Here is a 15774-nt window from a genome sequence, read left to right on the forward strand (position 1 = left end):
TCACTTGCCTCCTGAGTTAAATCACCTTGGTGGCCCCCTTTTTAATTTCTGGCAATGAAGTAAAATAGAATATCACTCCCTTGGCTCGTTGTCATTTTGAAGATAATCAGAGGGGGCTACACTCTAATAATTCTCATTTTTCCAGGACGTCTCTCATTTCCCACATCCAGTAGACTCCTCTGTAGCCAGTTGTAGGTAAGGCTCTGGGGAAATAGGATAATTGATCCTGATCTTCCATGTCCATTACCCACAACCCTCTGCTCAAGTCTTTTTGACATTCTAAAATCATCACTTTTAGAAATAATTCAAGTCTGCTAGGAAAAATGGTAATTTCCCTGAGCTGCTAAGTTTTTCTGTCTGCCTACCATAGATGAAGGTTTGCAGAGCCCACGCTGCTGTGTCTGGATTAAATTCTCAACATATCCTATGAAAACTCTCTGAGAAGGAGAGTTTTAAAAAACACAACAACTTTGATTAGTTTCAAACAAGAACTTTGAACGTAGGGCTGAACCCAACCTTAAAAGTTGCTCTTCTCGCACATTTTTGTGGTCTTTACTAACTTATTTACCTGCTGTTCTTTTTCTTGTTTATTTTTAAAATTCTGGCTTCAAGGTATCTGTTTTTGAGCACCTGCAGAATATATACAGTTCTGTAGTAGGTGCTTATTTTCCTGTTGTGATTTGGGAACAAGAGTTCAATGCCCTATGTCATCCTCTTATTTCCTGCAGATGCTGATTCATATAATTGTGGGCATGATGTAATGCAAAGTCTCTGCAAATTACCAATGACCCAACTATGATGTGTCTGTAACTGTGGGTTTCCATTCAGCAAGGTTCCCATTAGTTATATCTTGTTGTCTCCCCCAGAAATCAAGGAGATGGAAAAGTAAGCGCGAGGGATTGGACTCTGGCAATCGACCAATCAAGGCTGCTGGCAAAGTTATCATCCAGGATATTGCATGCCTTCTTCCTGTTCACAAGTCATTGGGAGAACTGTACATGTAAGTTCAAAATTTTAAGTGTGCCATGCTTACTATTACTTAGGAATGATTATCAAAGTATTGTGTGTGGTTTTTTTTTTATATGTATTGGAACTCTTTCTTCAAAAGCAGTTTCAGGAGAAGTCCAGTGTATTAGCTTCCTATTGCTGTATAGCAAATTACCACAAATGTAATGGCTTAAAACAACGTCCATCTGTTATCTCACAATTTCCATGGATCAGGAGTCTGGGTATGGCTTAGCTGGGTCCTTGCTCAGGTCTCACGAGGCTGAAATCATGGAGTTGACCAGGTGGTACACTTATCCAACGCTTGGGATCCTCTTCCCAGCTCATTCAGGTTGTTAGCAGAATTCAGTTTCTTGCAGCCATAGAACTCCGTGAATTTCATCTTCTTCCGAGACCAGCAGGAGTGTCTCACTGATGCTGCACCGTCTTGCTCACCTGTCCTCTGATTAGGTCAAGCCCATTCAGGATAATTCTGACAATTTCAGAGTCGACTGATTAATAATAACGTAATCATGGAAGTATGTCTCACCAGTGTTCACTGGTCTCACCTGCATTTAAAGGAAGGGGTTTATTATACAAGGTACTTAATAGCGGTGCAGTAATCTTGGGAGCAGTCTCAGAGTTCTGCCTATTAAGCCCAGTCAATAAAATAGATAAAGCAGAGCCACTTTGGTTAAAAGGAGATGAGTGACAAGCATACACAGGCTGGCCTGTGATTCCTCTTCTTCCTGAATTTGAACACATAACAAAAAGAACTTATTTTGTAGTATACACAGCATGCTATTCTTTGTGTTAGAAACTACAGTGTTGCACATATTTAAATCCATTGTTATTCAACCTTTGAGCCTGGGGAACTCCACAGAACACGGGGTTGCAAATTTGTCTTTGAGTGTGGTCTCCTCTCCTGACCTCAAAGAGGTGAGTGATTTCACCTTCCCAGGCCTGAACCCACAGCATAACAGTGAGTAGTTAAGCATTTTGTTCATGTCATGTGGGAAGGGAGCTTTAGGCCAATACAAATAAAACATTTTGAGTGATAGCCAAAGAAGCAGTTTTTGGCCTATTTGTTAAACCAGGAGTAATTGATTTAGGAAGTTAGAGAGAAACTTTCAAATTCTTTTTCAATTTCAGATTGAATGTAAATGATATCCAAGAAACGTGTCAGAAGAATGCCACTTCCGCCTTGCTTGTTGGAAGGAAGGATCTTGTTCAGGTATTATCCACCCCTTTTGGGGGAGATTTGGAGTTTTATTTTTGAGCAGGTTGTTTTCACTTTATAGTTGTGATTTAGTGATATTTCGAGGTGTGCCTACTATTGTGCAGTTCCTCCCCCAATTTTCCTTGCCAAACTATAGGGCTGGAGCAGCTTTCTAAATGCCTTGGATGTTTTCTTATTAGTGCTTAGTTGAGATGGTCCTAAAGCATTTACTGAGTATTTTTTATTACATCCCTTTTCTATTCTAGTACCATGGCGATGGTTACCTAAATTTGGTTATCTGCATCTTTCCCATTTGCACCCTTAATTCTTTTTTGTTTGGGTTTTTTTGCTTTTAAAAACGCTTCATTTCATAATAGGTTTAGGAAAACATTTCTTTAGATGGAGACATGTTGAGTTTTAAAATACGATGCAATCTTACAAAAATTTAAATCTTCATTTTTGCAGGAAGACAGCAGTGTATTTAAAGCAAACTGCTCCTATGGTTTTTTCAAACAACTCGATTGAGATAATATGCAGTTCTCCTATTTAAAATGTGCCATTCCGTGGCTTTTAGTATATTCACAGGGTTTTGCAACAGTCACCACAAATAATTTTAGAACATTTCATCACCCTAAAAAGATAGCCCACATCCCTTAGCTCTCAATCCCTTCTTCCCGCACCTAGCCTTAGGCAACGCTTCATTTCATAATAGGTTTAGGAAAACATTTCTTTAGATGGAGATGTGTTGAGTTTTAAAATCTACTCTGTCTCTCTGTATTGCACCCATTATTCTTTAGTGTGAAGATTAGATTAAGCAATGGAAACTACTAGCTGTTATCCTGTCTGATCAGGTCTTTCCCTTATAACCCTCCAAATGACCTAGAGCTAAAGCTTGTCCTTGATTTTTATCTGAATGAAAACATTCCTTTTAAGTGAAATTTAGTCATGGATTTAATCTATTTCTCTAAGGACCCAGCCACCTAAAATTCTGTGAACAGTAAGAAGGCAAAATGAAGCAGTGGAATTTTTGTGGAATATGTAACAGGATGTATAGGTTTAACTCAGCTCCCTAGTGGTATGACACTGGGCAAATTATTTCCGACTCTATGTACATTTGTAAAATGGGGATCATGAGAATAATGACCTCAATGGGTTGGTAAGAAGATTGGTAAATGCAGTGCGAAGGCAGACCATGTTCATGTTCTGAAAAACAGTCTCTGAGGAAAAATGACTTCCTGAAGTGTTTTGTTTTTTAAGTTTTTGTTAAGTTGATTTAGAAGGTCAGGCTAGTCCTAGTGAAGAAGAAAGACCCTTCCCTTGGGTTCAGACAGGCCCAGGTTTAAATCTGGGCTCTGTCACTTTGTTGTTACGTGATCCTGGGCAGCTGTCTCGTCTTTCTGAACCTCAGTTTCCTCGACTGTAAGATAGGAACAATACTTCTAAGGTCCTTATGAGAACTAAATAAGGTAATGATGTAAAATTCCCATATCTACATCCGATAGATGGTAACGACCCAATATATGGTACAATTACTGCTGCTGTTCTTGCAATTATTGTCACCATTTGTGGTATGGTACTGTTTAATGGGACAGAAATGACATCAATGCAAATGCTTGAAGAATTTTTAAAAAATTCTTTGTGCACGCGTTGAAGATGATGTGCCTACTATTTTGCAAAGAGTTGCAGAAATAAACCTAAGTGTCAACTATTTCTGTTGAAGGCAGTAGGAAATATGTATTATAAGTGAGGAAATGTAATAACATGCCTAAATTGTCAGCAGGGTAGTAAACATCTACTCTGTCCCTTTCCACAATTATGTAGGTGAGTCATTGATTATAAAGATGAAGGTAACCAACTTTCTCAGCCGAACCCATGCTTCTGTGCATTATTTAAGTATATAGGTAATTTAACTGATTTTTTTTACAAATCTGATAAACTTCTCTACCTGTGTTTCAGTATTTTTATTTGGTTAGTCTTTTTTCCTTAGATTATAAACTCCTTGATTTAAAATCTGTACTTCTTTTGAGTATCTCACAGAGTCTAGTGTAGTGTTTTTCAGTTAGTGGGCATACAATGATGTGTTGCTGCTAGGAAAGATTTTCCCAAAAGTTCTATTCCAATTTTAAATGTGTGGAGGGGAGTGGGCTCTGTTGATGGCACGATGTATTCAGTGTGTGCTAAATTTTGCATTTAATAGACACTTAATGGACATTGGTTTCTGCTTGATGACTCCAAGCGCTGTGAGATTTCCGGACTTGGTGTCACCAAAAAAGGAAGCCAGGTCTGTTTTGTCTTGGCCTGTTTTTTTCTGTAGTTTCAGAGAGTATACTGCAACTTTTGTAAGGAAAGCAACAACGTTTTTCATTATTTGGCTAGAGAAGGACAGATCTTAAATATGATACCGAATACTCATTTTTCTCCCTGCCAGTTCAATAATGAAGCAGTAGAAAAAGTTACATGAGTTAGTGGCTAAATAGACAGCCAGCTGAAGTTACTACATGTATTATTTCTCTGAAGTTTGCTTAGTGAAAGTTTTTAAGGCTAGTGTTTCTCAAATGTTATAGTTCCTCAAGAATCTTGTTAAACGGCCAGTTCTGATTCAGTAGGTCTGGATTGAGGCCTGAAGTCGTATTTCAAGAACTCCCAGCTTTTGGGGCTCTCAGAGTAGCAAGGGCGGAATGTAGGTGGAGGGGAGGGTGGGTTCTTTCATGCTTCCTGTTCCTGTCCTTACCAGTCTGAGTTTGGGGTTTTTCTCTTTGATTTGTTCAGGTTTGGTCGCTGGCTACGGTAGCTACAGATCTTTGCCTTGGTCCGAAATCTGACCCAGATTTGGAAACACCCTGGGCTCGACATCCATTTGGGCGACAGCTGCTGGAATCCCTGTAGGTTGGGAGAGCTAGAAGTGAGGAAATGAGTGATGTAAATTTTAGGTCTGTCAACACTTTCAAGGTTACAGTCTAAGAGAAAAGTACAGAGGCCTGAGGAATGAGAGATGGACATGAAATCTTCCTTTTTGTGCTACAATAATTTCTGTGCACAACTAACTCCTTGTATATAGCAGAAGGAACTATATAGTATTTGTCATCTATCACAGGGATTTGAGACTCATGTCCTTTAGAGATTTACACATTAGCCTATAAGTCACATCATGCTGAACACAGGAGTTTGAGCTTTTGAGATGGTAAATGTCTAGGCTGCTGTAGAGTTTCGCAACTGTGAACAGATTAGAGAATTGCGTGTTGGCTTTTACTGTTTTCGAAAGGCCATGATGCTTTCACTCTATTAGGCAATTTATGAAAACACTGAATTTGTGTTTCATTTATAACACTGAAATATGGCCAACTGGAAATACAACGTGCAAAATGATTTATAACCAGGTAAACCACTTGAACCTCCATAACAGTGAGCCAAGTTCTATAAGGACGTTCTCCTTTCTTCACGGGAAGGTTTGCTCTACCTACTGGTTGAGGCCAGACCTGGGACACTTGTGCTCGTGCTTCAGTTGCCTCATGGTAACGCAGGGATGATGATGCTTGCTCTACCCACTTCACGTAAGGCTCAAATCAGTGTGAAAACACCTTACCTAATATTAGACATTGCCTGATAGGAAGGCACCAGTATCCCTCACAAGGGCCAGGTCCCTCCGATCCCTACCTCACACTCGAGCATAGTGATCCTAAAAGGAGCAAAGGGGATATGACTACCTACAAGGTAAAACTATTCCTTGTTCTTATTAATAGCTCATATTCCTAATTCCACCTCCTGAGTCTATCGTCTGCTCGCCATACAGTGGTGGTACAGTGTTCTCTGAGCACCTTCGCATAGCTTTAGGTTACATGAATGAAGTTTACAGGAACCTCCCAGAAAGCAGTGCAGTTGGGAAAGAGCATGTATGGCCTCACTCTGATCTCAGTTTAGTCTCCTTAGTTCTTGAAAAGCTATACATTTGAGTCTGAGCCCATGCCTAGATGCCAACCAGAAGCTTTCAAATTGATTTTCTAGGTCATTTGTAATACTTACATTTTATTCCAAAGCAAATTTAACCAAATTTAATCAAAGTAGATCAAGCCTCTGGATCTGTAGAAAGCCCTGGTTCCTAATTGGGGGGGGGGGGGTTGAGGAAGAATTAAGCATCCTCTCTTCCTATCCCTATGGCAACAGGCCACCACGGTGGTGATAGTATCCTTCCTCCATCCCTTCTGCAGACCTATATTCTCTTCTCTCATGTTTTCCTCTAGGTTGGCTCATTACTGCCAACTCCGGGATGTCCAGACATTGGCTATGCTGTGCAGCGTGTTTGAAGCCCAGTCTCGGCCTCAGGGAATACCAAACCCTTTTGTGCCTTTTCCTAGTCGTTCTTCAAATCTGGTGGTGTCCCACAGTCGATATGTAAGCTTGTGGTTTTCTGGTTTGGGTGTCTTTTCCTAAAGGTAAACTTTCATGGGGAATGGTATTCTGATGCTACTCGTGTTTGTTTTGCAGCCCAGCTTTACCTCCTCTGGTTCCTGCTCAAGCATGTCAGACCCAGGGCTCAACACCGGTGGCTGGAACATAGGTTGGTGTGGAGCTCGCTGATCCCACCCTGGATGTTTAGTTCTCTAAAAGCTGTGTGTGAATTGTTAGTAATACGTACTCTTTAGTTGATGAATATTCTCCACGTTTTTCCTCGTTTCTCATTTTTCTTTAAATTTAGTATGATGGCGATACTACATTCAGCAAGGCCGGGACTTTCATGTTTCAACAGGCCAGTTTCTGGAAGGTCTTTGTACCTTTCTGGGTTGCTTTTCATCCCATAACCTTGAGAAACTGACAGTGAGCCTTCCCAGTGTTCACCCCCAAAACCTAACCCTATCCTTTCTCTTCACCAACCTCTTCCATGGTCATCTGCCACTTCTATTATCTACCTCTTGCCATATAACTTTTAATGTAGAGAAATACAGCTGAGCCTCATTCTAGCTGGCCATAAAGATCTGTTTAATGAGTAGATGTTTTGTGTTCTCTGGATTTTTAAAATTTGTTGTTAAAAATGATCTTAATGTTCTTGATTATAAAAGTAATACAGTGAAGGAAGAAAAACAAAATACGAAGTATCAGAGAAGAAAATAGTAATCATTGATTGCCCCACCTAGAAATAACATGCGAACATTTCAGAGCATTTTCTTCCAATCTTTGTTTATGTGGGGTCTAGATGGAGTCATTATGTGATTTTGTGTTTGATTTTTCATTTTATCATGAGCATTTTCTAATGTCATTTAAAAAGTCTTTATAAATAATGACTGCCTAGTATACTGTGCCATAATTTGCTTAATCATTATGTGTGTACTTAATTATCAGGTTATTTTAATAATAAATAATACCTCGATAAAAAAGTAAGTCTAGGAAAGACTTCAGTTTAGTTCTATTTCTCAGGATCTTCAACTTAGCTTATTTTTATTTTGGGGAATAAATTGGACACTGCTTTATGAAAGTTTTCAGAGATTTTCTATGTCTCCTCTGATTTCCATCTTCCCATCCCATTTGAATTTCTTCAGCAGGGAGAGAGATAGAACACGTATCTTCACCGTGGGGAGAGTCCTCACCAGAAGAAATCCGCTTTGGGAGTCTGACCTACAGTGATCCTCGTGAACGAGAACGTGACCAGCATGATAAGAATAAAAGGTAACGACCTTCCTAAGTGAGAGCTGCAGGTCTATAGTGCTTCCATTCTCCAACATTAGGACTCTGGTATTAAGAAAGATATATACAGAGCCAGCTGGTATTGAGCTTGTTTTTTCTTAAAGGAACTGACAGGAAATCTTTTGACTTTTATCCAGGCTCCTGGACCCCGCCAATACCCAGCAATTTGATGATTTTAAGAAATGCTATGGAGAAATCCTCTATCGCTGGGGTCTGAGAGAAAAGAGAGCCGAAGTGCTGAAGTTTGTTTCCTGTCCCCCTGACCCCCACAAAGGGATCGGTGAGTGTGCATTTTTTTATTTTTTTTATTTTCCTGTCATTATCTGAAAGCTTCTATAATTTGTCCATAGCACAATACATGGAATGAAGTTTTAGTTTCTTGTAAGTCAGCAGAAATTTCTGAGGCATTTTGGGTCTATTTTAAGCTTCTTGAAAGCCCTTGCATTTCATGACAAGATTAAATATTTATTGTGACAGAAGTAGTTTTATATACAATCCTCAGGTAGTAATTGGAAGTAGGGGCTTTTATTCATTTAATACTATAGGTATTCAACCAATATCTATCAAACTCCTCTTAAGTCACAGTGCTAGCACATTTCTTCCCTTTGTGGAACTCACAGATTAGTGGGGGAGAAAAAATAATTAAAAATTGTAATCAAACGATTTAAGAGCAAACAAAAGGGATATTGCGGCAGGGAAAGCAGGGAGGGATAATTTTAGAAGATGTAATGAGGTGTATTGGGAAGGCCTCTCTGAGGAGCTGAGGTCTGAAGAACAAGGAGCCATCTGTGCAGAGGACAACCAACAGAGTGTCCATGCAGAGGGAGCAGGCCGATGGGAGAAGCAACTTGTTATTTTAAGTAAGTGAAGGAAGCCCAGTGTGGCTAGAACACAATGAGTGAGAAGAGTGGTATAAAATTAGATTGTAGAATCATTAGGGACTTGTAAATATAGAATTTGAATTGTATTCTAAGTCCAGTGGTAAGCTTCAAAGGGCACTGAGAAGGGACTTGCTCTGGTTTCCATTTTAAGAGGATCACTTTGGCTGTTATCTGAAGAAAGGATTGGAGGAGGGCAGAAGTAGAGGTTGGAAGAACTTTGAAGACAGAGTAGTCCAAGAGAGATTAATAGCTTAGTCCAGGGGTCATATCAACTGGGGTAGGGAGAGATGAATGGAATAAAAATATGTTAGAAGTAGACTCAACATGACTTATGAACAAATTGGATGTGCGATTAAGGAAAAGGGACAAAACTTGAATAATTCCTAGGTTTCTAGCTTGAGCAACTGGGTAGATGATGGTGCCATATTCTAAGAAAACTGAGATCAAAAGACTGAAAGAAAATTGAGAGCTTAGTTTGGGACCGTCAGAGTTGTGTGTGAGATATCAGACTGTAGAAGTCGGATGTGAGTCTGAAGGTCAAAGGAGAGATTGAGGCTAGAACTAAGATTCTGGGAATCTTCAGCATCTGGATGGTATTCCAGCTGTGAGAATGGGTACATCTACCCGGGAGCTGGAGGGTGGAGAAGAAGAGTTTGAGGAGAACAAAACATGAGAGCCCACCCACTTTGGGTCTTGAGAGGAAACTAATACCTGGAGCTTGAGTCTGAGAGGAAGAACCAGAAATAGGAACTTAGAATGAGTCACCAATGAATTTCAATGAAAAGCAAAACTGTGATATGAAAGAAGCTGAGAGATGTTTTTTAAAGGGTAAAATGGAAGACTGCCAGAGAGTCAACTGAACAGACATTGATTTCTTCTCTCCCCAGACCCCACCAAAGTGTCTAGAGAGAGCTTTTCTGAAAAGGCATAACTGTGCAAGGAGAAATGTTGGCAATAAAATTTGGGACCCGGGAGGCAGATAGGTTAGTGGTACCTGATTTTACAGGGCCAGAGAAAGTTGAACCCCAAACCAGCAGGCAGAAAAACAGTAAGATACATGACAGAACCACCAAATGGCTCAGGAATTTGTGGTACCCGGTACTTCTGGAAGTAGCACGAAAGTGAGGTTAAAAACAGGAGCATTGTTTGATGGCCTTTGTAGGGTCCCAGGTCCCCTCTTCCAATTTGCACAGCAGGTTCCTACCCTTCCTCTACCCAAGCAGAAAACTGGAAGTTCATTCTCCAGAGAAGATAAACACGTTTCTAGATTGAAAGGGCTCACCAAGCACCTAGCATAATGAATGAAGACCCAGGCTAAAGAGAAGGCCCCAGAATTTTCCAGAGAGAAAACAGGTTACATACAAGGGATAAGAAATATGAATGGCATCACCCTTCCTCAGGAGCCGTGAACTAGTTGCTGGAAACTGGATGACAACACAGTAGTACCTTCAGAATTCTCAAGAAAATGACCAGTAACCTCGGATTCTGTACCTACTTTATGAATCAAGTGTGAAAGTGAAATGTTCCTTCTATCTAAGGAGGAGGAATAGAGTCAATCCAGGAAACCAGGGAACAGAATGATCATGAAGGGAGATCTGCAGTGGCAGACCTAGAGGTAGACCAGTCCCGACTGGAGCTTCAGGAATGTTGTCTCCAGGAAGAGAAAACTGAAAAAATATTTAATGTATTTCAGTGTTCAGTGTATTTATAGAAGATTCAGATATCTAAGGGAGAATTTAGAGATGAATTATTGATAAGTACATAGTAAATTAAGCAGATGAACAAGATAAGACAGTCACCAACTCTAGGAAAAACAAAATGTGCCAGAAAGGAAAAGTTGTCACGGTACATGGCTTGAATAATGTTTACCTAGATAAATAATGTAAAAGCAGAATACTGATCCAACCAAATGATGATAGAACTATGTGGGGAAGGTGAGGGACAGGTGGTATATGCGTGTGGTTGGGCAGATTGGGGAATGAAAGAGAGCTTCCGCTGCAGAAAGTCAATAGATAATGCTTAGACATGAAAAGGAAGAAATAGCTTTATAAACATGTTGTTTAGAGATAGGGAGGTAAAAACAAAAGAAACAGTTAAATGGGTTAGAAGGATTTTCCCAGGGAGTGATGGGTGTGGGAGTGGAAGGGAATGCTAGTTTTGGTAATAAGATGTGGTATAGAATATTTAACTCTAAGTTGTATGTGTGTATGTATAGTTTCAATTTAAAAAACAAGTAAACCAGAGTAATACATAGATTTAAATACTGAATAACAAGGATTATTTTAACATGGATTATTTTGGTGTGTATGCTTGAAATGCAAAGACACAAAAGGCTATTTGGGCAATGTATTTTTCGGAGCATCTAAATGCATGAAAGTATAGCAGGGAGAGATTAATGATGGCCTGGAGCAATTTTGTCTGTTAAAATTAATTTTCAGGGAAATATATGAATCATAGAGATAAGTAACTGATGCATCAATCCATCAATCAGCTAAACTCTTACTGACATCTGCTATTAATATAAAGAATCCTGCTGGGTTCTGTGGGCTATACAAAGAACTATAAAGAGTGGTTTGGGGGGCTGGGTCAAGAAGTGTAATACAATCAGAGATTAAACATTAGCTCATGAAGACTTAAATGATGTTCAAGAGTGAATGATATGTCCTACTACCATTATAAACATTATTACAAGTTTTCAGAAAAGGGGGGATTGTGGAAGATTCACAGACAAAAACATTAAGAAAAATATTTTCATTCTTAAAGTTTTTACTGTTTGGAAGAGTCAGACTGCCCATATGTAGGAAACATCAGGTATTGAAAAAAACACACACAGGGTTACCAGGGCTACCATTGGTTTCCTCAGGTGGAAAACCAGCAATTTCTTCTTGTGCTCATTACATCTGCAAGGGTCATTGTACCATATCGGCAGCAAATTTGAGGGATAAAGTTGTTTTCATTAGGGGTTAGATACTTACAGAAAGGACTCAAAGCTTCATTATTTGAGGGAATAATGCTCAACAGAGTCATTTAAAAAAAAAGAAAATCTCTGGAAATAAGATGATTTTTGTTTTTTCCACTGTGGTATGTGGCTCTTGGTTGTAATGGTGGCTGAGCAAGGCGATTGCTTTGCTTTGTAAGCCCTGCCTCTAGTTCCTTCTCCAGAGGTACACATCTCTGCTCCCCTAAATTTTGTACAGCAATTTTCTGCGTCAGCTGATTAATTTATTGTCTTATTTATGTGGCTGGTTTTATTTACATTTGTGCAATAGGTAATGTTAACTAATACAGCTCTTCTGTATGGTTAACAAACTAGAATCATGTGAGACTAAGCCTTTGGAGTTAGTTTCCTCCTGGAGGTTTCGTTAAGCCTTAGGAATCGTAATTTGGTCATCCTGTATGCCAGAGTATTTTTACTGCTGTAGTCGTTTGTTAGGAACCAGGAATGATTCGTTTCGCGTTTCCCAGGTTTCACCTGCAAAGCCTATAACCTGTGGTTGTATGCCTCCTTCCCTGAGATCCCTAAGCTTGTTGGCGTTGCTGTAAAGGACACCTTGACAGCTTTGGGATTTTGAACACATTCCATGTCCCTTTGTAGCTCCTAAATAGCGAAAGTTAGCATGTATGCCAGCATGGCCCAAAGGTGTCCGCACAGCCTTCTCAGCTGTTAACTATTGGCCATTCCATTTTGTGTACCCCTAAGAGGCAAGAGAAAAATATTAAAATTATGTCAAGTGACTTAGTGTTTTTGTATTTTCTATCTGTGTGAATTTGTATCCACTTAACAATTATACATACACCCCCAAAGATTATTCATTAAGTAACTAAATGAAATATTAGTTCAAGGTCGTAAAGATAATAAGGATGTTAGAAATTACGTTTAAGCTGACACACTATAGAGAAACAATTATTAATGATATATTGAATTTTTCAGAGAGATGACATTTTAATAATTTTACCCAGATAGATACGAAGAGTGATTAAGTTTACATTTATAGCTATCTCAAGTGCCAAAGAACAACCCTTTTTAAAAGACATGTTGTCATAATTCTGTTAACTTGTACACATAATTTTACATCCTTATAATTTAAATGTTGAATCTTATCAAACCAATAAAACCAATAAAGGAAATTTAAGAAATTTAAACTAATTAGGCTTTTTATGAGAACATAAACTGAAGTCTTACATAATATAAAAAGTTATGCTTAGAGTAGGCATAGCTGTTTTTAAACCAGAATTATCAAAGCAGTCTAATTTGTCTCACGATTTACCTTAATTAGGGCTACCATAAAATTTTCTCCCTAGTTACCATGTATTTAAAAAAATACTTATTGGTACTTTTTTATGGCTATCAGTTGTCATAAAGCATAGGAACTGGCTGTGATAGAAGAAAGGACCCTTCTATTGTAAGAGGTAGAAGGACAAGAGGCACAAACTTACGGAGACTTGAAGATTTGGTGATGGAGAGATGAAGGGGCCCCTATTTGAAGGCTTCTGTTTTCTCAGGGAAGAGAGAGAAGGGCCATCAGGTGACAGAGAGGGAGCGAAGGTGTGAGGGAGGAGTTTTTGGAATGTGGCTGGGGTATGAAGTAGCCGTCTTGGAAATGGACGAGAAACAGACCACTGTGCAGCGCTGGGAGTCTGTCCATGGTCGTGTATTTAGTGAGACACACATCGTGATGGTGGGCCTTCCCTCAGGATGGTGGGTCTTCCCGGGGCAGGCATGGAGTAGGCAGGGCATAGGGGTCATCCAAGGTTGAGGTTTTGCCAGGTGGGACCGTGGAGGGAGAGAGTGGCAAAGATGTTGAGGATATTTGCCAAAAAGTGATTACAAAGTTGGGTCATGTAATTCAGGCTGACCCAAAGGGCAAACTACAGCCAGAAGGAGGCTGATGGAATAAAAGTGAAGGTGGTAGATTAGAGATGAGCGGGCAGTGACCTAAGAGGTCAGGTGTGCAGAGGGTTAGTGGCGTAGATTTTTAAAGGTACCAAGGATCATGCCAGGAATTGCGGTAGAGGGAAGATTGAGGACCAAGAACAGAAGTCTTCAGTGTACGGTGTGTGTGTCCAGACTGTCAGTAGATGAGAGCCGTGGAAAAGAGGAAAGGCTGGTGAAACCAGGTGGCATAGCCTCTAGAAGAAAGGTAACAGCCTGGAGGCAGTAATGGGGCAAGTGCCCACCCTCCTGCCCCTGCTCATTCTTAAGAGCACATGGAAGGTTTGTGCCCAAGGTGGCACAGCGGAAGGCCAAGCAGGGAGGAGGCAGGATCTCCAGAGCAGCCGGGGATGAGCAGGGCGAGAAGGACAGTGAACCTGGGCCGGCTGCACTCAGGGAAGTGACTGAGGCAGCCTGGGATGAGCGGATGGTGGGATTAGCCCTCAGGGTCTCCTCTAGGAGGCTGGGGACCAGTCACAGCAGAACGGTCCTGGCTGCTTCCCCAGTGGTTGGCGGCACTGTGGTGTCCTGACCTGGTCCATCTTGTGCTGCCGGGTCATCAGCAGGTACAGACGATATTGTAAGACCGATCAGCTCTTGGCCCAAGTGTTTACTGAGTCCTTCAGTTCTTGGAACACGTGTTTGTTTATCGCTTTCCATGTGTCCTGCCCCTGCAACTGTTGGGGTGGGAAGAGGAATGAGACCCAGCTGCCACTGCGGCAGGCCCCGGGGTTTCACCAAGGCGTATGAGAGCCAGGCGCCTGCTCTACCCTCTGCCCGCACCCTGCCACTGCAGTGACAGCAGCTCCTCTTTATAACACTTGAAATTGTAGAAGAAGGGGTTCTGCTGTTTCAAACAAGGAAATCAAAAATCACTGGTCTAATAGGAGTCCTACAGAGTCCTAAGATGAATATGTCTGTCTTAGTTCACAATGCCCAGTTTGCTTTTGCAGAACTAAACTCGTGTCTCTTGTTTTGGCCATCTCCAACCATTTGCAGAGTTTGGCGTGTACTGCAGCCACTGCCGAAGCGAGGTCCGTGGCACACAGTGCACCATCTGCAAAGGCTTCACATTCCAGTGTGCCATCTGCCACGTGGCAGTTCGAGGATCGTCCAATTTCTGCCTGACCTGCGGGCATGGGGGACACACCAGCCACATGATGGAGTGGTTTCGGACCCAGGAGGTGTGTCCCACCGGGTGTGGGTGTCACTGCCTGCTTGAAAGCACTTTCTGAACTTACCGGGAGTTGTCGGAAATTCCAGAGGACCCCGTCAGTGCCCGGTGACAAGCTCTCTGCCAGGCGAGAGGCTGCAGGACCCATTCCTAACTAGAGTGGGATGTGTTCCCTCACGGACTACACAGCACCAGCTGTCGTGGCCCTCTCATTTGGTCGTGAGCCGTGGCCCTCTCATCTGGCTGTCAGTGACGTGGATGTTGCTGGAGGAGAAGGATGGCGGCCGTGCGGAGCTGCAAAGCCAGGTGGAAGTTTTCTCGGAGAAAAGCATCTGCCTTCAGAGCCGTGTTAACTTTTCAGGTGTTAACCTTAAATCCTTGAAGAGCATCTTTTCTGATGCCATTACAGAGACCAAGTTCAGAAGCAAAAGACAGGCTCCTGAGCCAAAGGACGGTGGACATTAATTTGGTTGACAAGGGGGCCTGTGACATAAGTTGGTATATTCCATGAACTGATGGATAGTGGCCTGTTAAAATATGATATTAAATTATAAATCTATGATGTACTTAAGGATTCTTGAGATGTATTTTTTGTTATTTCTCTTCCAGTTGCTCTCCCTTGGCTAATAAAATTCTAGTACTTGTTAAAAAAAAAAAAAGAGAAAGTTGAACAATATTTTAGTGGATCTTTTTTTACCCTACTTCCAATTGAAGTTAACTCTTGGATTGGAACAAAGAGAGGGCTCAGATTGTCAAAGGAAATGCTGATTTACTTTTGTTATCTGGCAGGAGAAAATAGAATTTGACATTTAAGGTTCTTCCCAACCCCAAGAATCTTTTAATCATTTCTTTCAGCAAAAGGACAATGAGACGGCATCGCAGCGTTCACGTAATCGTCTCCATTGCC

The 15774-nt window shown here is 40.9% G+C and overlaps 1 protein-coding gene across 2 annotated transcripts in view; it reads left to right on the forward strand.

The window, feature by feature from the left end:
* Positions 1-15526, forward strand: part of WDR59 (WD repeat domain 59) — a 65358-nt gene extending 49832 nt beyond the window's left edge. For both annotated transcript variants that reach the window (XM_088800232.1, XM_088800233.1), the window contains 8 exons: positions 867-1000; positions 2137-2218; positions 4973-5085; positions 6442-6592; positions 6686-6758; positions 7735-7861; positions 8017-8159; positions 14693-15526. In XM_088800232.1, coding sequence (XP_088656358.1) covers positions 867-1000; positions 2137-2218; positions 4973-5085; positions 6442-6592; positions 6686-6758; positions 7735-7861; positions 8017-8159; positions 14693-14928 — 1059 coding nt within the window. In that variant the 3' untranslated portion in view covers positions 14929-15526. The remainder of the gene's footprint in view (positions 1-866; positions 1001-2136; positions 2219-4972; positions 5086-6441; positions 6593-6685; positions 6759-7734; positions 7862-8016; positions 8160-14692) is intronic.
* Positions 15527-15774: the final 248 nt, after the last annotated feature.

Source organism: Rhinolophus sinicus, chromosome 8 (assembly GCF_057876585.1).
Source record: "Rhinolophus sinicus isolate RSI-liver-muscle chromosome 8, RSI-T2T, whole genome shotgun sequence".
Taxonomy (NCBI): Eukaryota; Metazoa; Chordata; class Mammalia; order Chiroptera; family Rhinolophidae; genus Rhinolophus; species Rhinolophus sinicus.